The 26,273-nt window shown below is 40.8% G+C and overlaps 1 protein-coding gene across 3 annotated transcripts in view; it reads left to right on the forward strand.

Moving 5' to 3' along the window:
- Nucleotides 1-13,568: 13,568 nt before the first annotated feature.
- robo3 (roundabout, axon guidance receptor, homolog 3) overlaps nt 13,569-26,273 on the forward strand; it is a 128,654-nt gene continuing 115,949 nt past the window's right edge. For all 3 annotated transcript variants that reach the window (XM_079247747.1, XM_079247748.1, XM_079247749.1), the window contains exon 1: nt 13,569-13,681. In XM_079247747.1, coding sequence (XP_079103873.1) covers nt 13,615-13,681 — 67 coding nt within the window. In that variant the 5' untranslated portion in view covers nt 13,569-13,614. The remainder of the gene's footprint in view (nt 13,682-26,273) is intronic.

The following is a 26,273-nucleotide window of genomic DNA, read 5'->3' on the forward strand; positions in this document are numbered from 1 at the left end:
TGTGAGCTACACATCTCAACACTGCCCCATGGGGAGTTTGCTGGTGCTGCTCAGCCTGATCTGTTGGGCTCCTATCTGCAAGCTCTCAGAAACGTAACACCCACATCCTGTCTAGTCCTCTAGATCTACCATCCTGCACCTTTTAGATGCATCCCTCCTCCAAAACACTTGAATGGCTGAATTCCTTCATGTGCATGTTTTCATTTGTCAAGATGCATTGTGGATCATTTTGAGTGCTCTACCTTTTTCTCTCTGGACATTCGGACACTCCTAGAAAATGCTGTGACCACTACAGAGGACACTATGTAGGGGATAGTGTGCTTTAAAATGTACACTGTAGTGTGTGAAGGCTTTATTTTAATAAGCAGAAATAGGTTTTATTAAGTACATTGTGCTGCTGGTAACCGGAAGTATGAAGGTTGAAGTTGACGTTCGGACACAGATAAGGTTATTACACATGGATTCCAGAGAGAGAAAAAGTAGCTGCTGCTAAATTGCTAAGCAATTTTGATGCTAACCTACCTTAGGCTAAAGCCAGATTTTCATCTACACACCGTAACGTATCTACTTCTGGTTGCAGATTCAGATGAGCGTGTTAAAATGCAAAACAGAACTGGGGAGGAGTCGGTTACAGTTAATGGTTTGTGATGCCCATTGATGGTTCGAGGAGGAGGAAAAACCCTCACATTCCAGCTGTGACATTAATCTTCCAGACACTGTGCAAAACTTTCTTATGCAAATATTACAGTAGTTTTAGACCAGAACACCATAGTGAGGTTTTTAAAAATCTAAATAAAATACACTATATTTTATCCATTGCAGAACGATTCTCCAACCTTTGTTGCCATGGTAACTCATCCTAAAACAGTCAAGGTACCAGTTCAGAAAAACCCTGCTGAGTATAAAACGTCTTGTCTGAGCAATACAGACAAAAGGTCTATAGTATGACATAAATTAAGAATAAGACTGAGTTGATGCAACAGATATACATTGTGAGGGCAATTGTGGTGTTCTCCGACTCATGGGGGGCTTAAGCTGTCAACTGCCCCTCAAGCTCATTTGTAGGGTTGCAGGCTTTAAGATTATACTTGATAAGTAGCAAATTTTCTCATAAATAATAAAAAGAGAAGAAGAATTAAAGAGGAAGAGGGCTGATGAAAGTAAACTTAAGCAGCTGGAGTTAAAGAGCTTGAAAAAAGTGGTTAAAATGCATCAATGTCTCATTGTTAGAGGAGCAAAGGCATGTTGGAAATCTGTCGGAGCATTGGTAAGCACGGCAATCAGAAATCTAAGTGGCCTGAATAACAGCGACCTTTCCTTCCTGATTACAGATGTGCTTTCATTCCCTTCCCTCCTCTTCAACCCACAATGTCGCGTTAAAGCTGCACCCTAAAAGCTCCATTCAATATACCAGCGAAACCTGTTTTGCTTTCGGCGAGCGGCTGCTTCGTCGTACGCAATCACTGTCCCACTATGTTCTACCGTCTCCCACAAAAATGAGAACGTCTCTGCTCTGAGTGTTACTTTGCATTATTAGATCAATCTTCAATACATACAAATGAGTTTGCCGTGAACGTTCATGGAGTAATTACTTTCCCTTTTCCAACTGCCCGACCCCACAGCTCCAGCCTTGAAATATATAATGGCTCGTTTTGCATCAAACACAACTAAAGTAATAACAGAATATTAGCTCACCTCTCTGCTGGAGTCCGATGGGATGGAGGTCAAGCTCCATGCAGGAGACAAAGCTTCTGGCATTTTCTGTTCGCAGTCAAAGACGCCATTGTCTGATCTGGGAATGTGTGGCGTAATCACTTCCATATGCGACGTTGGATTACATCAGGACCACGTCTTTCTTTCAAAAGTCAAAGTTAAGTCTCAAAGATGCTCCTTTTTTTATTCAAATCCAATCCACTTTATTTCTACAGCACATTTATAAACATAAACAGATCCAAAGTGCTGCACATAAAAAAACCAATGTTGTTATTGTTGCTTTCTCCCCACATCAGAAGAATGTCAGCAGTCTGTCTTAAATGAACTTAAATATATGGAGGCTTCACCATGCATGGTGGTAGATTTATACATTTAATTCCTTCTTTGGAAGCATTTTATGTCCCTCCAGTAAAAATAATGCCTCTCAGCTAACGGCTGGGCCTGAATGGCTCCTGTCACACGCCGTAATGGCGCGTATGAAAGGCCAGAGCTGCCTGTTAACACCAGGTGAGGTGGGAGCAGGGACGGAGCTGGAGGAGCTTGTCTGAGGAGCAGACAGTTTTGTTCAAGCTCTCCTGCAGCTTTGTGAAAGTCTGTGTGTAGGTGTGTGTGTGTGTTAGAGGGAGTGCCATAATTGCTGCCGCTACTTCATCTCCTCGACTCCCCCCTCTCCCGCCTCCTCTCCCCGTCTCCCCAGAGTTCTGCAGCAGACTGGGAGAATTGGAAGAGTCATTTCATCTCAGAGGAAAGGAACGGATGGGATCTCTGTGGGGAGGGGAAGCAGAGGAGGCTAAATTACGGAGCAGCACGGTGCGGCAGCCGGCTGTGTGCTCTGACCCTCTGTCCTGACACCACTTGGAGCCTGAGAGGAAGACTATTTTGAGAAAGGTGGACATCTTCTGCCAAAAAACTACAGGGAGTGGGAACAATTACATTACATCCTGCACAAGATAATGCAATCTAATACTGAGAGCATGTGATGAATGCTGCTCTGGGATTAAATTGTCCTGTAAACAAAGACATATATTTTAATTTTCCGTTCAAAACATGTAATCAAGGGAACAATGACTGCAATGAGGCAATGAAACTAAATTACCCTTCACCTCGGGGGGGTACGAAAACTGTAATCAAATCTGTTTTAATTTGTTCTTTTATTCAAATTTTAGTCTGTATCAATATTACTCAAGTCACCGTTGTTCTAAATACAAGTTTATGGACATGATATGCTATTTAGACAGTCACTAAAATAAGTTTTATTATTGTTGTTCCTTATGGGAAAACATTATAAACAGTAAAATCTCAATTACAAACATGACGTTGCCAATAAAAAAAACCCAAAAGACAGAAAAGAAACATTAGAACAAATAAAACCAGTAAAATCAAATAGACATTGACTCTAGCATTAAAAAAAGATATATTTTAATTGTTTTTGCTTATATAATATTAATCCGATTATGATTATTATTATGGTTGTTGTTATTATTATAATTGTTAATAATGAATTGCAATAATTAATCATTAATTATTATTGATAATGATAATAATAATAGTGATGATAATAATAATAATAATAATAATAATAATAATAAAGTTATTATTGCTATTATAATTTTTTATAATTTTATAATTTCATCTGAATTTTTAATAGTTGTACCTGCTTACAACACTTACATGCCACTATTTTGTGTTATTTCTGTAATTATGGCCTTGTTTGTCACATCTTATGTCCCACTTTGTGTCTTTTTTGCAGCAAAATAAGCATAAAAACAAAATTACTGCTTCATAATAAACCATACTCCACCATCTGTAGTTTGTTTAGGTCATTTTATGACGTTGAACAGATATTTTAAACTTCTTTATCTGCTTTATTAGAAGAAACTGCAGCTGATTTGCTTCGATCCTTTTCGTAAAAATTGATTTTTCTTTTGTTATTGTCCTGCTGGATGGCACCCAGAAACCTTTTCTGCTGCATTTGTCAGTATCAGTAAAATAATACAGCAGCAGAAATAAATCATGACAACACGGTTTATGCTCAAAGAAAAAGGGTTTCATTTGGGGAAAAAGCATCGGGACAATCAAGAAGAGCATCAGAGAAAAAGAAATGCATCAAGTCAATATTTGATAAGAAAAAGTATCTGATCCTGCTCCTGATGCAATTACACTCAAAAAGATGGAGAAATTGAGAGCTTTGAATGGAAGGAAATGGTACCCGGCTTTGAAGTAGCTTCTAGTTAGACTCAAATAGCACCTGAGTTTGTGTCTGACGTCTACTTTCAGGCTCTGAAAGCACATCAGCCTGTCCACACAGACCTTATTTTATGTTATCAAGTTTCTGACAAACTCCACATTTCCATGTTAAGGACTTTTGAGAGATTCAGTCAAAATGCAGAAGTTTTTGGCTTTGGTATATTTTAAAAAGTTGAAGTGAAAATGTTGGCCGGAGCTCATTTGAACGGAGTGGTTGTCATCTTTTAATTGGTCTTTTAATGGTCTTGGTTCCATCTCCAGCTTTCCCTTACTGGAATGTTTTTACCGCCTCTCCCTTCGAAGCTGAAAAATCTCAGAGTTTGTGCTGAAATTTATGCTTCAGCCTTCTTATAGATTGCCTCAGATTATCTCGAAGCACGATGCGATGTGATGTGATGCGAATTATTCATGTGAATCGAAGTTCGAACATTTCTGTGTGCATCAGAGTCGGTTTGAGCTTCTTTTTCTGGAACGTTTTCGTAAACATGTCTTCTGTGGCCAGAAATCTCCTGACGAATCATCTGTGGATGTGGGGACTTCTTTCATGGGTTGCTGTAGGCCAGGGATCCTCAGTCCTGGTCCTTTGGGTGGGCCGGTGTCCTGCAGGTTTTCCAAGTGTCCCTGCTGCAACACACCTGACTCAGACAAGCTCTGCACATGTCCTCTTCCTGATGCTTTATTGCAGTTGGCTGACTCTCCTTTAGGTGGCTGGATAGTCCATTTGCAAGCGAACCGAGACCCCCGGCTTTTAAGCGAACCAGAGTTTGCTTGTTTGGTCCACACCAGTGCAGCTGGTGTTCATCCTGCGCCAAACGAATCACACTATCCTGGTTGCGGACAGCGGTCGTACTAAAGCAGACCAAACAGCAGAAGTGTGAATGTGCTCATGTGAAAATGATCACTAAAGTCAGACTGTTGTAGAGCAGACCGCCCCCCCCTCATTGCTGCCAAGATGCAATGCAGCTTCAGTTACTCATCAATATAATAGGATTCATCATCATCTCACAAATATCAGAGACAACCAAGTCATAAACAATTACATTCTATAAACATTCAAAAGAAACCTTTTATCACTCACTTTAATCCTACGTTCTATCTGTTTTCATTCATTGACAACCCGCAGGCACCTTCTCCAACACGCACTCACACTCACACACACACACACACACACACAAACACACACACACACACACACACACACACACACACACACACACAGCTCGATCCCAATCCATAATCGTATCAAAATACAGTCATTACATGAAACTAGTTGAATCCCAGCAGATGAACAGGAGCTTAATGTCTCCTTTGACACTCCAGTCTGCCCTTCTCATTACGATGCGAGGTGGCAAACAGACGGGGACACTCCTGCCCACTCTGTCTTCATCCACCCATTTCCCCTTCGCAGACCTGCCGGTCTGACTGGGGGGAGTCAGAGAGGGAGGTGGTTGACAAAGGGCACGTCTCGCTTCACAGCCCCAAAATTAATAGGGGTCCTCTCACTATGGAGAAACGGGAAAGAAAGAAACGGGGGTCTTGAAGAGGACATGGGGGAGCTGGACAGGTGGATTCTTATATAATGAGACAAGAATGGAGAGTGTGAGGAAAAGAGAGAAGAAAATGAGATAATAAATGTGAAGGAAAACTCTGGCTGGAATGGCAATCCTCCGGATCTCCCGCTCATATTTCAGCTCATATTGTAGGGATGAATCCAAGCTGAGAGACGCCGACAAGAGAAACAGGAAATTAGTTGCCCCTTTAATAGCAGCACTGCTCTTCTGTCTCCCCCCCTTCTTATTTTCTTCCTTTTTTCTCCCTCCATCCCTTGGGGAGGTTGGGTAACAGCCAATCTCATTGAAAGGCAGATCAATAAAGAGATATATTGTCATCTCAGAGCACCACCCTCTTAATCAATTAATCTATAATAGAATCCATTCACCAGAGTGTCTTAAAGAGCCCGTCTTCCCATTACCAGCTACGAGTCAAAGTGGGCTGCAGACATATGGGGTTCTCATTACTGGTAATGGAGCTGGAAACCGGGAATAGGTTATAGTTGCAGGTTATGTGCATTTAATCGCATTTAAAAAAAAACATTGTTTACGTATTTCCCTTAAAAAGCAGATAAGCACGACCTCAATAATAAACATCGTTCTTAATTATCCGCACTCTGCTGTGTCATCAGATATATGGACTTATGCATTAGGCTACATGTGCCTCTGAAACTGGTGCTGAGTGCTAACGACATAGTCTGCAGCTGATTCTATCTTCATACACGGTTATTTTCTGCTTCAAGCTCTGTCGGCGGCGTAGCAGTGGCTACAACCACATAATAAACATTCCATCACGGTCAGCCATGCAGGGATTGTAAAGACGAACAAACATTTCTGAAAAAGGTCATATTTGAGGTCTAAATCAGAGATCAAGATCATTTTTCCCTTCCCTTCTCTGTTTTATCAGCTGTAATTGTAAGCATGTGAAATTACGTCTTGAATACTCCCAACAATATCAGAGCTGCCATCGCTGTTGTTCATACATGTTAATGGTGATTTATACCCAGGAAGGAAGTATTTCTGCTGAAGGATGTTGGCCATTTCTTGGTGAGGAGAACAGTACATCATTTCATTTCGTGTTTAAAGGACAAAAGAATCTTGTCTGCCTCTCCCCAGTGAACAAGATGACCATTGTTTATTAAGATTTGAGGCTTTTTTTTTTTTATTTACCATATGCATATTCTATTTATATTCCCTCTTTGGACAGAAAAAAGTCCACTTCTAAGCATTTTTATGCAACAAAGTGCTGATTTACGTTAAAAGTTTTTTTGTATTGTAGCTAAATTTAGCACACATAACACTGTTGAACTCTTTGGAAAAAAAAAACAATCCTACTTTTCTTTTCAGGACATGCTGGATGGTCATTATTTGATGTTCTGGCTGAGTGTTGCAGCAGGTTGGCGTGCTGTTTTAAAGCCCTACAGAGCTCTAAGCAGAGCCCTTCTGTGGTTGTTCTGTATGGGCAGCGCTCACTCTTTTCATAGAGGACACATCCACTATCTGTCATCTGCACACCACTGTGCTGACTGCTTTTAAACCCACAAAGAGAGAACAAATGAGTCCTATCCTTTTTTTTTTATTCTATGAATAACTCCTGGATCATCTATTATTCCAACCTCAGAGGTGAGTCACATCTATAGGTAACCCTGGTCAGGAACTATTATTTTTTGACAGTTTATGAATCATGGAGCTGCAGGTATGACCTGCTCTTGCTGCTGAAGCGGGAGGACACAGTTAGAAAAGAGTCTCCTTTCCTAATACCGGCTGTACCTGTGTGTCCCACCTCCATGATTGCAGACCATATGTTGAACAGAGTGCAGTCTGGTGTAGTGGATGGTGACACAATGGCTCCACAGAGGACTGTCTTCCCTCCGTTCCTGCTCAGTCTGTACGTGTTATGAAAACCTCTGAATGAGACCACCTGCAGAAGATGACTGTGATGGTGGGGTTCGTGGTGAAAAGACATTTGCAGAACTTTGTGGAACGGTGCAACAGAATCACCTGCCCTTATATGTCAACAACACAAAGGATTTGGTGGTTCAGTAGAACCGCAAAGCCCATAAACATTATGAGTGAGGACGTAGAAGAACTTTGTGGAAAGTTACAAGTGGTTAAGTATCAGCTTACACCAGGGGTCCCCAACCCTGGTCCTCAAGGACCGGTGTCCTGCAGGTATTCCAAGTGTTCCTGCTGGAACATACCTGACTCAGACTCAGACAAGCTCTGCCCATGTCTGCTAAACACACATTGATTTGAATCAGGTGTGTTGCAGCGGGACACTTAGAAAACCTGCAGGACACCGGTCCTTGAGGACCAGGATTGGGGTACCCTGGCTTACACAACGTAGTGTGCTGGACGGCAGACCGAGGACACGAGGTAACTCTATTTCCTGAAGAGGACTATATGATTTTGATTTGTATCGTATGTTGCAGATTATATTTGTCTTAGGCGATGGTGCAAGGTACCATCCATACTCTGTTCTTCTGAAAGAGTACAAACAGATAAAATAAATCCATTCACAAAGCCAGAACCTTAGGACACTTTTAAATCAGAGTTTTTGATTGGATTCCTAGTCAATTTGCTCCAAAAGTCTGTTACATTTGGGGAAATGTGAATGCGACAAACAAATTCTGATTCGGGCCAAAGATGCGGACTCTGTCTGCCTACAAACGCAGGTCTCGGCGCGTTTCAAGCGGACCAAATACAGGAAGCGAACTACAAAAAAATTCACTTCCTGCATTTTGGCGAAGTGTTGCATTGTGGGTGATTACATAGCAATGATGTTAAGGGTCCTCTGCCTCGTCTGTTGTTCATACTGCGTCCATTGTTGCAGTGTATCTCTGCAGTATACCTACATAAGACGAAATAGGGTGGCAGTGTCTCAGGTGGTGAGTCCTGCTCCCCTACGCTGCTGCAGCCCAAAGGACGATTTTTCGCTGAGGCCTAGTCTCATTCCCGGATAAATGCACAGTGTTGTGTCAGGAAAGGCATCCGGTGTAAAACATGTGCCAATTCACCCTAGCAATGATTTGCTGTGAACACAACAACTTGCATAAGACAAAATAAAAACCCAAAACAGTGATAGTTTTGTCTCCACGTTTAACTCCAAGTTTTCTTCTTCACTTATCTGCTCTTTTGCTAAATACTAGTGCAGCGCCACCTTTGGTCGGAATGGGGATATATTATTCTAATGATTTGACTCGTCTGACCAAAATGCAGCATGAATGCAATCTCAGTCTTCATGGATACACCTCCCTACAACTGAGCCAAGTTCCCAATCGGACTGAGTCTAGCAGACTATCCTGATGTGAATGCACCCACAGTTAGCCATAATGTACGGATCTTTACCCACTGACTTCATGGCCCTTTATAAAGACAGCATTGCTTATCTTCCAACATAAAGTTCTAAAGAATATTTTAAGACGTCACCATTTCACTGTGAAATTTCTTGCTGTCACTCCCAAAAATGAGGAGGCAATAATGACCTTAATGACGTAAATTCACATGACATCTAAAGAGTACATCACCTCCATAGTTGAATGAGCACTTATACATCAAACCAGCTTCTGCAATGACAGAATGGTCTAAAAGCATGGGTTTAAGTCCCAACTGTGATGGTGTTAAACTCTCACCAACAAATGAGACTAAGAAACAAAGGAGGATCGTGGCGACCATCCACCAGTCCATGAAATGGTGCTTCATGATGCCATTTTATACAGATATTTAAAAAGAACTGTGGCTCTAAACAAAGAGCCATTCCTGCTTTGTTTTTTCAACATATCAAAGGATTGCAGTGGGTTTAACTCCACCTTTTCAGGTCCGATCAGTTGGATCAGTACCCCAATGGAAGAATCCCTAAAATGTAGGTTGGGTTGAATATTAGAGTAGCCTCCCCAGTTTTCTCATGTAGACGCACCAAAAAACCCGAATCAACAACACCCATTGGTGAAAACAATGTCATTGTTGTGATGAGCAAGTTTTCAGAACCCTGGGCTGACACCATCTCCTGCAGCCTGGTTCTGGTTCTGGTTCTCCCATGTCAACACCTCAGGTTCCAGCCAAAGGCTAATTCCCATCCACTGGCCAGAAGGATGGTGAGAGCAAGAATAAAAATTCAGTTTCACTGAAATAAACCATATTTTAGGAGAGTAAAAGAAAAAGTATCTGATCCATGTTTGTCAGTTACACACCACTTACACACCAGATGTTGGTTCACACACACACACACACACACACCACTTTATATACCAATGCCTAATGACACAATACTGCACTTTTAACTGAATGTTCAGCGCAATCACGGTGTGATTTCTGCATTTGGGGTGTGAGACAAGTGGGAAGAAGTGGCGCTGTAAAGACTCTTACTTGCTGATCTTTGATTAGTTTGAAGTGAGTAAAATTTCCGTGATAAATACAAACAGCATTTTGATTTCCTCATTACCTGCCTTTCACATGAAAGTGGCATTTCTGCGGAAAAGGCAAGCATTAAATAATTCTCTATTTTAATAATGACATTTAATCAACTCTGCAGTCTTAAAGAAAAAACCTCATTGCACGGCTGCAACGGCAGCAGAGAGAGAAACAATCAGGCTTATGTCATCGTCTCGGTTCACTTAGAGACATTAGTTTGTAAGCTCCGGCTCAGTTGCACAGTCTCCCTCTGAGTTTATATCTCTGGTTTGTTAGGTTTCAGCTCTCTCTGTGGATCTGTGGTAACTCAGCAGAAATGTTTGGTGGTTTCTTCAGCTGTTGAAGCTCTAAGGCACAAACAGTTCTGCTGTGGTTTCAGCAAAAGAACTGATACTGAGAACTGATTCCTCTGATTTAGAGTAGCCAAGCTTGGTTTATTTATGTAGCGCTGTGAGGGAAGGTGCACTCACCTCTCACCCAGTGACAGCTGGGATGGGCTCCAGCCTCCTGCAACCCTGAAAAGGATGAAGCAGGTTTGAAAGATGGGTGGATTGATTTATATTTTTCATGAATTCCAGTGACTTTGTTCATACATAGATGTGTGAGAAATGAGTCCATAGCTGCAGGGATGAAAACTCTCCCAGCACTCAATACTTTCCCAGTTCCAGATGTAAATGCCTTCATTTGTTATCCTCCTGGGAAAGGTTTCTGTGCTTTCTGACAAGGCTTTGACACATTGGAATGAACAGCAAAAATTGTAAAATCAAGCCTTTGTGTGTGGAGAGGGCATAATTCCATGATCTATGGCTCAGCTGCTAGCGCGCTGCATCGCGGCAATCCGCCCTGATGGGCTGTCATTGTAATTCAGCACCTAATGTGGATAATTAGTCTAAATTCATGGAGTACTTGATTCCTCTGACAGCTACACCAAATGTTTGACGAAGCCGGCAAAGTAGCTGCATCAGTCACAGCCGAACGGAAATGCATTTAGTGGAGGGCCTCATCATGTTTTATTCAATCACAGAGCGATGCTCAATTAATCAGTTTCTGCAATTAAATTAAACATGTACATGCATAAAACATGAAAGAAATATCAGGGGCGTTTAAATGCTGCTCGGTTTTTCGGTATACTCACAGCAACTCATAAAAAGAGAATTTATTCCCAGCTTTCTGCCATGGCCTGTGTGACCTTAGTGAGGTGGAATTATTTCTGTCTCCCACAATGCCGACAACAGAGTGAGACAGCTCATCTCGGTATGCACTGCTTGATGCAAAACCACCATCCAAAGCATTTCTGTAAATGTCAAGAGATGTGTGTTTACTAGGTCTGCCTGACCTCTAATATTTATTCGGCTCAACAGCACTCTACCCAATCATTCCTCATTGCTCCGTTGCAGAACTTTGGCTGTTGCAATGTCAAGTCTCATTGGCTGCAGTTTGTTGTATCTCCTGGCACATATAATATTACTTTTCGCTCTCCATCAAGTCTTGGCGAAAAGCCTGCGAACAGATAAATAGTGACATTTTGCAGTTGTGTGCGGGGTTTGTTTGCACGTCCCTGCTCTCGAGTCCTTGGATGATTTGTATATGTGGCAATGCAGTCGGAAGGATTAAACGTCTTTCATATGTAAGGGAAAATTTGCATTTGGATTCACACAACTGCCAACATAGTTTATGCCCTGCTGGTAATATACGAGCTTTGAGATAAATGTTGACATTTGCACCACATTTGATTTTGCGACTTCAAAAAAAAGGTTGTTTCTCGACGGATTTCGCTCCAGTCTTTGTAGCAGTATATTAATATTTACACAGAATAGATAGATACTGAATGTTGAAACAGCGTTTGATGAGGGAGTAGTTTGGTCCTTGTTGTTCTCCCCCCTTTTTCTCCCGCCATGTAAACTGTGATGATACCTGGCACCGCTGGAAAAGTTCTGCAACAAGGAAAAGAAGGGAACAAAACCCTGATTGATGGGCTGGAGTTTGACATCAGGCAAAAAGGAAAAGCAACAAATAAACTAATTATTGTTACAGCATCTACTTATTGAAGCTGCTGAGGTTGTGCGCGGATTCCTGCTGTGCCGCTGGGCTCCAATATCAGCATCACCAGTTCAAAGAATTGAGAAAAAGCAATAGCATTTGATTCTTCCAGTTTGAAGAAAGAGTCTCACATTTTGAGTGGACTGGCCCTTTAACAAAACTACCCGAAGAAGAATAAATTAGAAAAAATCAGGCACAAACAAACCGGATGTGTGGTACATGTCCCTTCAGAATTAAATAGACTAAAAGAAGGCACGAAATAAAGAAACTAAAGAACCTGAAATGAAATTTCATTCATTTCAGGTTGTATTTTAATTAATAGCAATAATAATAATGATAATAATCATTTTATGAAATTAAATTGTATACATCCATCCATTTTCCTAATTGCTTTTTCCAATAATATAGTTTATCAAATCATTATTAACTATTAAAAGAATAAATTGATGTCAGCTTCTACCTTCCATTAAACAAAAACAATAAATAAATGAGTACATACATACATATATACATACATAAATGCCTATAAAACAGATTAACAGAAAATGAACGCGTCACATTGGCCTACAGGAGTCTAAAACAGGTAAAACACAATACTATTGTGTTTTTTTTTCTTTAAACCCAAAGACATTTTTATTGATATCTTTTGTATACATACTTTTAACTTGATTTTAACTTTGTTCAGCACTTTGGTCAACAGGGGGTTGTGTTAAATGTGCTATATAAATAAAATTTAAATTGAATTAAATACATCGTTTAAATAAAGGATTTCACTTGAAATGTAGTTCACTAGTTTTGCCGGAACTTCTGAAAAATCCTATTCCTACCAAATAAACTGAAATATGAGTCGTTGTGCCTTCTGACCGTATATAAAAGAAATCTCTATATATACAAAAATATATTTATATACAAAAAAACTCTTTATATACAAAAAATATCTTTATATAGTGTCTATGCTTCAGACACGTGCGTGTTGCTTGTCCTCAGCACGCGCCGTAGCGTTTGTTGTACCTTTACTCTGAAAGTCAACCGGAAGTATACCGCCGCGCTGCGGCGCTTTCTTCTCAGCTGTTTGGGCTCCGGGACCGCGTACTCCTGCGATGAGAGGCAGGCTGTAGTAACTCATTCCCCGTAGCGGAGCAGAGAGGAGGCGCAGACTGCAGGAAGGAGAAGAAATGCAGCTGCGTCTCTAACAAAGTGGACTTTTCCCCTCCTTTCCTCCTCAGCGACATGACTTCACGCGCGGTGGGACTATTTGTCTCTGCAAATCAAAGCGGAGGAAGTGTTTTTACCCTGTGGTACTGATGCGCAAGGACTCGGAGACCGGACGCTTCCTGCCACTCAAAGCCGCCTCTCCTCCCATCACCTGCGGCTTGCTTCCCACGGCTCGCCACGGACACGCAGACTTCTGGTGGTGGGAAGAAAAGTTTCCTCCTGGGATGTTTGAACTTCTGGTTTCATTCTGAGATGCTGCCTGAGGAGTTTTTTACTGGTTGCGCAGATTTCATCCCATAGTCAGACTGGAGATAACTTGCACGTCGTTTGGATACCCCACTGGTGCTACTGGTGCTGCTGGTGGACAGCCCGTCTCTCACACTGGTGCATGTCCGGAAGACTGTGATCAGCCTTTTCTACCTATGAAAAATCCCAGCACATGATGGAGAACCGACTGACTCTGGTTCCTATACTGGTTTTATTCGCGCTGGGAACTTTGGCACAGGGTAAGGTTTAGCTGCTTGTTCTTCATGAAGCCTACATGTTTCATATCAGTGGCTCTTAAAGTCTCAAGTAACTTGTTTTAGAACTACTTTTTATACTTTTTTAAAACAAATTATTCCTTGTCATACTTTACAGTCATCAGCCAGTCTGTTAGGAGCCCATTTATGGCATGGATGCCAGTATAATCCCATGGATGATGTCATTTAAAAGGCCACTTAAACCAGCAGAAACCAGAGTGGCCCAAATGCAGCTTTACCATGTGTCCTGCCCATGGGACGCTGGGTTCACACCAACATCTGCTCCCCACAGAAATCACGGCGTTGTGACTCAAGCCAGCACATTTATCACCATTATCAGGCCCATTAGGTGGAGATGAAGGCCCATCATGAGTACAATGCAACAGCCAGACAAAAGCATTTCAACGGCAGGGTTAGGAGGAGGATTTACCTTGTTGGCAGCATTAAAAAGTATTGAAATAACTCTTATTTCATTTAGATATGAAACCAGGAAAATGTCTTTACAGGAGTAATTCTCCAGGCTTCTTCTTCAGATGGTGGCTGCCTTTTATTCCGTTCTCTGTCCAGATGCTCCCATGCTGCTGGAATAGTTTTCAAGCCTGAGATCTGGGAAAGGCTTCGTCACTCCATCTGACCTGTTGCCTCTGATTTTTTTTTGTGTCATTTGTCAGCTTTTTCTCCTTGTTTCTCCTTAGAACGGCTTCAGCCAACTAGATGGATAGATTCAGATCCTGTTATCTACTGTAGATGGTTGTTTTTACACTTAATACGCCTTCTTATGTCCTCCATTTGTCCAGTTACCTCAGTGAGTCAAGGACTCGCTGCACACCTGAGATGTGCCACATTTTTTCGTAGATACAGTGAAAGAAATGGGAACACATTACGCGTCTGCTGATAACAAAGGGCCTGAAGAAAGTCTTTGATACGTTTTCTGTTTCATGGAGACACACTGGCTCATTCTTCAGACAAGGTCTTTTTAAATATCTGTCAGTGATTCAGAGGTCGGTGTTAAGTGGCTCCACAAACATAAAAATGATCAGGTAGAAGGACTACACTGAAAGTAAGAGATAAAGCAGCTAATATCTTTGAAAGACCTTCGGGAAACCTTGCTTGAGACAATTTTAAAGATAACAAAGTAATTCTGACTGCTGAGGAGCAAAACAATGAAAAAAATCGGCTTGGCTGCAACTTTTGCTCCTTATTTTTAATGTTTCTACTGTAACAAGGTTTTTTTTTTTTTAGGGGGTAAAAGCCTTCCCCACATGCTTCATGTTAAATTTTGAGCTGTGTTGTCACATCCGTCTTGTGTTGCAAAGTGTAGATTTGTATCACTGAGCAGAGGCAGAACACAGGAAAGGATGGCTGATGATGATGTATTCCGTGCCACAGAGTTTGGTGTCCTTGGCTTTAGCCTTCACTGAGTCCCTTGGTGCACAGCTCTGATGCAGAACGTTGGCTTTTTCTTGTTTAATTGCCTGTTTTTTAATGACTCTGTATTCTTATAAGTAGAGAAACCTTCCATTCAGGCTGCTTGTCAGCTTGGTTAACGCAGCCCAGCTGACAGTTTCTAGTGGGATGGTATAGTTGGTGACAGCGTGGAGTCTTTGGGCCATGCCTCGCTGCAGAGGCTCCTCTTTACAAGGCTGTAAACATTGGCTATGAAGTCGGAGCATATGAACTCGGCATCTGTGAAAATGCTCCTTCAGTGACTCCAGATGCTCCTGTGGGACGACAAAGTCTGGATTAAAGCTACTTATTTTCACTGTAGCAAAAGCACACAGTGACTTAGGAAGAAAAAGATAGAGACTGTGCTGTTTTTAGTCATAAGTTTGTTTCTTTTAGATGTAATAAAATATGCATTTAAACCACGTATGTGTGTCACATTCGGTTATCCAAACTCTGGTGGATTAAAGAAGAAAGAGGAAAATAAATATGGTGCGATGAACTTTGCGGTGTGGGAAAATGTTAATAATCATCTTCTGCTCGTGTTTCACTGCTCACATCTGATGGGGCCATTCATGTTGAGAGTCGCGTTTCAGCATTCAGGTCTCCGGACTGTTCGGCCAGTAAGGTGACACTAGAGTCTGCCAGTCATCTCTGTCACCATCAGTCAACACTGCTCTCCCTCTCTCTCTCTCTCTCTCTCTCTAATGGCCGTCAAGCATGCCATGTGTTTGCCAGGCACTTTGCTGAAGTGACTTCAAGGCAGGGGGGGGTTGAAACAGCTGCCTTGTTGTTTCATGGACGGCCCCAAATGGAGCAGGAACCAGATCAAATAGCCCGCACCGAACCCCAATACCCATGCTGTAATTACAGTTTTAAGCTAATTTCCTTTGGGGGGGGGGGGGCGCTGTGGGGCATAATGGGGCTGAAATTGCCACAATTACCAGAATGTCTTATTGTTTCAAGCCTTTTCTTCTGTTAATGGTGGTCGTGGCTTTGTATATGAGGCTGTTCAGGCTGTCGTCCACAGCAGCTTACAGTGGAAGAGGTCTGTACAGATTTTGATGGACTTGTCAGGGCCAGTTTGGCTGGGGTCGCATTGAGTCATACAGGATTAGGGCTGCACCGATCTACTCTTTGGGAGTTACGATTCAATACCTGAAATATGAATATCTGCAGATACCGATATTTGCCGATACCAAATCTGTTTATGTGAACATCATTGTGACGATGGTTATTACTGCTGTTATAACTGTGTAAGATTTCATTAGGTTGTAATAAATGACCTATCCTTAAGTTACCTCAATAGTACAAATATAATAACATTACAGATCTAACAATTTCAACAAGTTTTATTTTGATTTGGCACATTTTACCCAAATACAACTATAAATGTGTGATTTTAAAACTAAGATCTTGCTTTCAGTGTAACAAAAAATGTCACATTTTAATATTCAAGGCATTAATTTCTTTTAAAACATGTCTGAAGCATGTCATCAAACACATCTGCGCTGGCTTGACTGGTGTGGTATCTGGTATCGGTTGTGGTATCGGTACACTTTTATTAATACCAATTACAAGTACACACACATGGTATTGAGCCAATACTGATATCGGTATCAGTGCAGCCCTATACAGGATCAAAAATTGCTTTCATCAGATGGTTAAAGGGTCATTTTACTCTACCGTGTCTGTAGCTATGTAAATATTAAAGATGAGGATTTGAGGAAAACCACAGAATTATCTGACTTTTCTACTTCCTGCAGGTGTTAATCCTGCTTTCAGTCATCATGGGAAACACATTGGTGAAGTTTTCAGCTGTATTCTGCTGTGTCACAGCTTTGGTTTGTAAAACAGTGCTGATCATTTTAACTCACCTACAGTATGATCAGGCAGTTTCTACCATGCTGTGCTGATGGTTTGTTTGGATTTAGAATCTACAAATTTCATCTAACATGGAAAATTTTCATCCAAATTGAGAATAACATCTTTAGTCATCTTTGAGATGCGCTTTGTGGCTATTTTTAAACTGCCTGCCAGATGCTGGACTGGATCTTGGGTTTTTCTATTTTATTAAAGGGGTTCCATGCATAACTTTTTGATGGAGGTGGTCTTTGGTCATGTTCATACTGCAGACAAGTCAAAATTTCCATCCATTCTTTTTCAGAATCTGTTTTTTGTTATGACAGACTGATCAGCACAAAGTCAGACCCAGACAACTTGCATATCGCTAACCTCATAGCATAATAGTTGTAATTTGGGTAAATTGTGATAAGTTTCCTACTGTACTCTATTATTTCTGATTGAGTGTACATCATTGCCTATAAAACCTTAAATTATAAATTAGGCAGTTATGCTATGAAGCTAGCAATATGCAATACTAAACCGGAGGTCATGTGATCTTTTTCCAAGCGAATACAATCATGCTGCATTTCATCTGACTTCCCTAAAGTGAGACAAAGGAAACCCAGTTCTGCACTAGCAGAGGCTCAATGCAGTAATGGAGAAAAGGGATGCAAAATATTGGATATTTACACGATATCCGATATGCTGATATTTTGCAACTAATTTAGTTGATACAAATATTTATCGATTAATGAGATTGGTTGCATGACTGATATCTGATATTTGTTTTTGAAGCCAATATTGTGCCCATAATATAGAGGCGCTCTAACATAGAATGTAAACGATAAATGAAACAAAATTATTTCATAGTTTTTTCCAAATCCAAATGCTCAGAAACTTCAAAGCTGATGCACATATGCTAACGTTTATAGCTACCGTTTATAGCATCCATATCTAGCCACATGAACATACTGTGCTGAAAATGGCGTCAAGTCTTCTTTTGTATCATTTTCAACTTCTGTTTTACTTTCTACGAGTACCAAGTGATGGTCAAAGCATTCTTCTGTTGCTTTATTTTCTGGCAAACAGTTTAGAGAACTGGTGCCACCTGCTGGCCAAAACAAGACAATCATATATAAAGATTTCTTGCAATTACATGACCAAGCAAATATTGAAAATCATTACCCTACCCAAGCAAATTGTTTTGCCTGATTTATTAACTGTCTAGCCAAAGAAAAATATACCTAATTCAACAGGACCTCATACAACTAGAGTTTACCATACATGGTTCATGTTAAGGTAAATCCAGAGTGGTTTGCACATGTGTCCAAACAGCGATGCCTCTGTTTAGTTCAGATGGTGGCAGTTAATGTCTCAATTGATGTCCAAATCAATTAACAGCAGCACAAAGGGTTAACTCGCATCTAGTTTGTTATTCATCCCTGTCAATATAGAAGACTCATGGCAGCACAACAACATACAGTAACTTGGGTTTTGCTAATGGCATATTGACAACATGTCGGCTTTTTTCCTGCCGAGAGAAGATAAAGACACGCTAAAACCTTTGTAGTCATTTTGAAGAAGCAATGAGCTCCCACAATCTGAAAGATGCTACCTCCTCCCACCCTCCTGCCTGCCTACTTGCCCATCTGTTCTTCACAGATCAATTAGTCTGTCAATAGCTGTGGTATGATAGGTTGAAACAAGCTTGGGTATACAAAAACCTCCTGAAAAGCGCTCAAGATACAAGAGGTTCCTAATTTACTCTGCAGACTAAATAACACCCAGAAGACTCAACACTTCCTGACGTCCCTGGATCAGCAGACTGAAATTGCTGTTTGAAGCTTAGTTGTATATTTCCCCTTTTTCCTTTTTTCAAACAAAGCTGGCCTGCTAAATTTAGAAATATGAAATAAGACAAAAACCATGAGGGGCTGAGATATGCTGAGACAGGCTGCTGATATATTTGTCACTGAACAGCCACTCATTATGTATACCTATGGGAATAGCATTTCTCAGTCCCAGATATCTGTGACTTAAGAGTCTGACAATGCCTCGCGATGTATTAATAACAATTTTATCTTGGTTTTGATTAAAGAGAAACTCTTTTGCTCTTTCTAAATGTAGCTGCATGGTGGGTTTGCAGCTCCCTCTGTGAATAAAGGTTTGCCTTTCTAACTCTATATCCACCCCAATGCCGATATGAACACGCAGTGGGGGTGTTGGAGACTTCACCATTGGGCAATTGGAAAAAAAAGTGGCTAACTGAGCAGGAAGTCTATTTAGCTGTGGGTGCTGACAGCACAAGTCAGCTCTCCCCTCTCCTCAAAGGCTTCAAGTACAACTGCCTGAGGGGGTCTTGCCTGAGCCTTTGACCCCAGGCTGCAGACAGATGGATGACTCCCTAACATTAGTTCCAGTGGTTTTGGGAGCACTGACCTCTCCAGCGTGGGGTGAGGTGAGCTACCAGCCACAGCCATCTCACTGTTGCTTCAGTCCCATGGCTCAAGGCAGCATTGGCTGCTCTCTGGGCTTCATCTTGTGGGATATTTCAGCTGGTAATTGGACTGTACAGGTGGTACTGGAGAAAAGAATCAATAACGTAATCGTTTTGGGGTCCCGATGAGGATATTCTCTTCTCTCATGGATGAATGATTAAATGGATTTTAAAAAAGATGACAGTTTCACACGCTGCAACAAACCGCTCCTGTCAAACGCTGACAGCAACGATCTAAAAACGTCACCTTCAGACAAATGCCTCTCTTCCCTGCATCCTCTTTCCCTACAAAAATGGGACATATTCTTCACTCTGCAGCTCCTTTAAAACGTCTCGGCATGTGTGTACACTAGAGGTATAAATGTGAGTCATGGCACTGATGATATTGCACAAGGCAGCTGAGCTACGAACCTGTACAGCAGATATGTACAAAATGTTGTGTTATGAAGCACGATGGGAGAGCAGTTCACATCAGCAGAGAAATACGTTTGCAATTCTATAATTCATCACAAGATATAAATAATGAAACATCAGGCAGTTAGTCCCAGATGTTTAACCAGATGGTTTTCCACTCAGGTGTTGTTGTACAGTATAAACAGAATCTATGAGCCTTCACAGTCTTACAAATCATTATAAATGGATTAAACAGCTTCTGAAGGTGCAGTAAGGCGAAGGTAGCGTTAAGCGCTGTCACTTGTATAGATTTTAACAGAAAAAGTAGCCTGTACTGACATTATAACAGGGTATTATCCTAATTTCATAAAGAGACAGTGTATGGCTGAACAAACAGTATTTTTTGTATGTTTCTCTCAAAACCACAATGTTTTGTCTTCCAACAGGCCTTATAAGCACTTGTATAGAAAAAGTGTTTTTAAATACAAGTACTTTTCCAGTTAAAACTACTAGTAAGACTGAGTTTAAAGAAGCCGAATGATTGCTCCACTGGCTGAAATATCAAAGGAAAAAGCCAAAGTCTAACCTATCTTTTGCTCTCAGTTCTTCACTACCACTATAGTTATTCCCATCGCCAAGGCAGAGGCCATGCATTCAGCAGAATTGTCTCTTCTGTCTCTTAGCAACATAAATCGAATGTTATGGATGGTTTTTCATTAAAGTTTCTGGAAATCTCACAAATGCAATCAGGAACAAGTTATTGGGGGTTACCTGGATCATCACCTGGATCCAGTAATCATTTAAAGGATTCTTTCTATGGGGAAGATGGGGATAATAAAAATAATGCCCAAAATCATTGTAAAAAAATTGCAACGGTCCGGCAGAGTGGTTGCGCACTCTGAGTGCTTCTAGTTATTTTTGAGGCAAGAAAGAAGAAGACAGGTGATGGAATAAGGTCTGGAAAACATTAATAAACTGCTTAATCTAAGGAAACACAACATTAATCCACCTGGAATTTATTAATAATGCTGCCAACAACAAGCTTGCTTGCTCATCAGGCTTGCCCACTTAATTAAATCCTAAACTATAATATAACATTCCCACAGACCTTAATAATTCTGGTCCTAGTTTGCTTGGTAAGAAAATCTGGTTCATTTGTTGAGATGTGAATATGCCAACAACCTGATGCTGATCAAAGAAGCAAACTCTGGTTTGCCTAAAAACATGGATCTCGGTCTAGTGAACCAGGTGCAGAGAACACACTACTATGCATCCAGCCCTTTTTTTAAAAATTTTTTTTATTTCAGAGTTCATTTCATTGACTTTGTTCAGTTTTCCTCATTGTTATTGTTCTGCTGAAAACAAGGTGGCAGTGAAATAAAAACTAATACACACATACAAAAACCTAGATGATTTAGCTGAAGGATAAACTTTTACATTTAATGGACAAAAAGGAAAACAAGACAATTACTGTTGAAAGTGACAAATTTAAAGCAATATTTGCACGCAAACCATCCTGAAATTAAAGATAAGCATGCTAAAGTTAGCAAGACAGGAAATGCTTAAAAAAAAAAAAAAAAGTGTTTTAGCTAAGGCGTTAAAAACAAACTATGTATGTTATCTGCAAATGTTCAACGGAGAAAAGGCTCATTGTCTGACAGAAATATAGTAAATCAAAACCGCTAGGATCTGATGCAGCTCCATGTCCGGCATTAACCAACAGATGAGCAAGTTTTCATGTCCATTGTTTGTCTTGTCTTATCCTGCAGTAGTTTTTGTTGCATCTGGCGAGGATGGAAATATATAAAAAATAGCAAACTTGAAACACAAGAATGTTGCAATCCTCACCTGAACCATGTACCCAATCACATCAAATGTAGTGAAAAGTTTAGTGCTGTTTTTTTCCAACCTTTTTTAAAACCAAGACACACTTTTTTCCACTAAAAAGAAATCACAAGGCGCATCAAAATAAAGTCCAAAAGACAAAGTCCATTTTGTCAAAATGTCTTGAATACAAATCCAATAAAAGGATTTTTATGATCTTTCACTCTTCTCAGTGGGAAACCTGGGCCTGTTTGTATGAACACAGAGCTGGTTTTTAGACCAGTTAGGTGAAACCGGATCATTTCTTGCTCACCTGATGAGGTCTCACAGCACGCTAATGTGCCACGGCATAGTGGTTGAAAAACACTGGTTTAGTGTGAACTTCCTTTAGTTATTTTCAGGTGGCCTTGATTGAAGCTAAAATACATTCTTTTTACAATGCAACTGTCATCATTATGAATACCAGTTTAACCCTTTACATGCAGTTGCTCTCACAACCACTAGTGACATGTTGTTGGAATGCAATTTTAGTCTGTGCCTCCCTGCATGAACCACGTGTTCAGTGTCTGTATGTTAAATCTTGGACGAGTTGTTCTTGAGCCTTGAATATCCCCCTTGGTATGAATAAAGTTTTCTTGTACCTTGTTGTATGGGCACGTTCACAGAAGGAGGATGGTCTAAATCTACTTAAAATCTTCATAAATTGTCATAAATAAGTTGATCTGTTGGGCAAAACATTGCAGTTTCTTGTTAAATGATAAATCATATGACTACAAAGTTAACAACCTACAACATTATCAAGCTGATGTTTGATTTTTTGCTTCATTTGTCCGACTACTTGATAATGCACACACAACCAGAGGAATGAGTTTCTCTCTCACAATTCCTGGATCATGAATGTGCACATATAGGTAAACATTACATATGATCTGTTGTTGACCATGCTGGACAGCTAGAATCCTTTCAGCCCCATTTGTTCCGACTTTTTCAGAGTGTTGCATGAAGTTGTGGGAAAACTGCGGCACAAGAAAAAGCCTTGTGAGCATAGATACAGCTGTCACCACTGTAACTGCGTCAGCAGCTTAGAAATATTTGTGAGTCTGACTCTTAGAAAACTCAGCATAAGAACAAGCCATCTGATAATGGATCATTTTCAGCGCAGGTGATGCTGTAGTGGCGAGATCTTGACAGCTACTGTATATGACTGACTCCAGGACTGATACGCTATGGAGTCGCACAGAAAGTGACATCAGTTTAGGAGGTGCTCAGAGCGTCTGCTTTGTGGCGTCTCCACCTGCCGGTTGATGTATGATCACTTACAGCAACGTGACTTCTGGTTATCTTGTTGAGAGCAACTTGCCTCAAAAGTCAGAAGCATTTGCAGCATTGAAAGAAATGTCAGCACACACACACACACACACACACACACACACACACACACACTGTAAGCACATTATACTGGATCATTTCCTGTTTCTCTGAACTAATTTGCTGGGACTATCACAGTCTCTTCATGTAGGTTATTTCCAGTTTAACTCCTGCTAGGAAAATGAGCATATATATCAGTCTTGTCTGTTTTAATAACATGTCAGTCCATAGATGAAGTAAAAACAACCCCCCTAGCTTATTTTTTCACGCTATCTAGTTTGTTTTTCTTCAGATTTATGGACTCCGAGCAGGAAGTCTCTGTCCCGACCCTTTCCTCCTTCACAGTGCCATGTGTGATCTATGTGGTCAGACAGATAGGAGTAGATAGCAGCCATCCTGTGTGTACACATATGTTAGACACGGCTATGGTCGGAGCTTATCTTGAAGTGTTCTGTTGTGTGACAGGAAGCCAGTGGCATTTCCCCACAGTGATGTTCGGTCACCCGCAACCGGCGTTGAACCGTCCTGAAGTCCCTGGAGTGTTTCCTCTCTGACTTGATTGAGAGGGAAAACACACACTAATGGGCTCGCAGTAATTTCAACCATCAATTTCAGAAAAGTTGGGAATTTTTTGAGAGGATATGTTCATCAGCGTCCATCGAAAGTGACTTTCATTATGGTCAGTTTCATGAAATGTAAAAGATTGAAACAGCTCTTTAATTCTAAGCAAGAACATACAAAAAAGGGGGGTTTCTTGGGCTATAGGCATTTTTACTGCTGTTTTATATCAATTTTCCTTTTAAGGAGATTTTTAAATGGTTTGGGAACTGATGACACCAATTTCAGAGCAATCTTTGTTGCTTCTCACTGCATCCAACATTTCAGCAGTTTAACAGTCTGTGGTTGTCGGATTCTTCTCTTCATGATGCTCCATTCATTTTCAGTAGAAGACGAATTAGTGCTTTGGGCAGATCAGTCTTAACGCTGTGTGTATAAAGCCCCGCCAGTGGAAGTTAGAAAGAAAGAAGTCTGATATCGTCCTGCTGACGGAAAATATGTCACCTAGATGCTAAGATACCGTACATCTCTGTAAACTTCCAACACCCATCTATGTGTTGATAGCTTCACACATATAAGGTCCTCTATACCATGTACACCAACTATGCTGAGTAGAAACAGTTTTCCCAACTATCCCCGAGCCTGTGTGATCATATAAATCATAGTGACATGATGACTTCTTATGCAGTGCAGCCTGAATTCTAGTGTTTTCGTAGATTTCCTGAATCTAATTACAATAATATTCACAGTAGATGTGAAAGGCTGAAGCTCTTTGGAAAGTTGCATATTAAATATGTCTTTTTTTTTTAACTTATTGGTGATTGTGTGAGTTTGGGACAAAGTGGTGAGCGACAATCCATCTTTTCTTGGAAGATGGAGGTTTGCGTGTATGTTCCTTTTATACCCAATCATGACACCCTCATCTGTCAATAATAGTCAATCTGACTGTCGAATCCTTTCTGAACTGTTTTACTTCTACTTTTATTCTTCCAGGCATTTTTCACATTTCAAACTTGTCCATTGAAAACTGAATCGCTTTTGCTGACTTGCTGTTCAACAAAGGCTCAGATTTAGTTATTACAGTAAATTTAAAACTTTTTGGGAATAAGCAGCCTAACATCTGTGCCTCTTCCTTCTGTGTTTCCCCTCTTAAACATCTGATCTCCTTTTGGTCTCGTCTTATCAACAGTAAAATCATATGAAGAATGGCTTCGGCTGCTGCTCGCTGGTCCTTTTAAACGGACTTCCTCTGGTGAACTCAGTTTAGGAAATAAATGTTTGTTCCTGAGCCTCAAACAAACCATCCTCAGCAGGATGGTTGGCAGGATTTTGGACCATATTTTTAAAACAATAATGTCTTTTTAATAGTTTTCTGACCTCTCGGAAATGAGTCGAATTTAGCTTAACCATCCTCCACATTATTGATTTAGGTGTTCAGCGTCGTACGAGCGATTCACACCAGAGAAAAGGGGAGGAATATACAGGAAAATACATCTCCAAGTCCAACATTTGAAACAGACATTTTGTAGCAGCCCTCAGACTTGTTTAGTTGGAAGTAAATCAAAGCTTAATCAGCTCCCAAGCCTCTCAGCCTTGTTTCACCAGAAGGAACTTTTTAGGCATAAAAATAGTCCGTTAGGCTCAACTGCTTGTTCCCGTTGGAGCAAAAAAAAAAAAAAAAAAGACACCAGTGTTTGCTCTTTATCGACAGCAAGCTGTCCCAGCCTTGTCAGCTTGCCCAAACATCTCGCCAAACCTCATTTCAGCTGCTCTGCCAGAGGAAGAGGCCATATTCAGAGGAGCATGAAACGGAGCTGTTGGAGGAAAGGGCTTTTTCTTTTTATTTGGAAATGCTGTGGGAGTTCAGATCTTTTTGGTCCCAATTTCCACCATCCCCGCTTCCCAAAGCAAAGAAGCAGCTTTATCCCCCTACCCACAAGGCTGCTCATGGCCCCAAGAGAGACACGATGAAAACACCCAATTTCCCTTTTTTTTTTTTTTTCCCCAAAGCTGACCCTTCCCATTTAGATGCTTAGCATCAACTCAGGCTCAATTAAGGAAGTTGTCCGTTTACGGTGCATGTATTCTTATGCAAGTGCCTCACGTCGTGTTCAGAGGGTCGAAGAGTGGGAGGCTGCAGAGAAAGCTCTCCAGCACTGCTGCTAATTTAACTTTGAATGCACATTTCCAAATCAATTCCTGCAGCTTTGGTGAAAAATAAGGGAGGGGACGACATGAAGCTGTAAAACAACAAAATCTATGAGAGGGAAGACACTTGGCTAAAAGGAGTCGCAGATGAGCAAGAAAAGGGAACGGCAAAGTTGCTGCAAGTTCTTTGATCATAATCAAACCGCCGTCCTCCTCTCTTTCCTTTCACTTCTTTAAAGATTACGCTCTTTTCACCATTTGGCAAGTTTTATTGGTGCCAGACTGGAATTTAAACTTAAAAGGACTCAAGTCATTAATAGCTATGTCTTAAAAGTGAGAGACTGTGGAGGGAGAGGCTGGATATCTTGAATGCAGAGTGAGAAGCTTAGCTTAGCCTTACTTTTTGTTGCTAAGCCAGAGCTTGGCTTAATCTTTCTTTCTTACCACAACTCACCACCGAGCGATAAGAAGCGCAGCGTTTTGATGTGCACACAGTATTCT

The sequence above is a fragment of the Telmatherina bonti genome (assembly GCF_933228915.1).
Source record: "Telmatherina bonti genome assembly, chromosome: 10".
NCBI lineage: Eukaryota > Metazoa > Chordata > Actinopteri > Atheriniformes > Telmatherinidae > Telmatherina > Telmatherina bonti.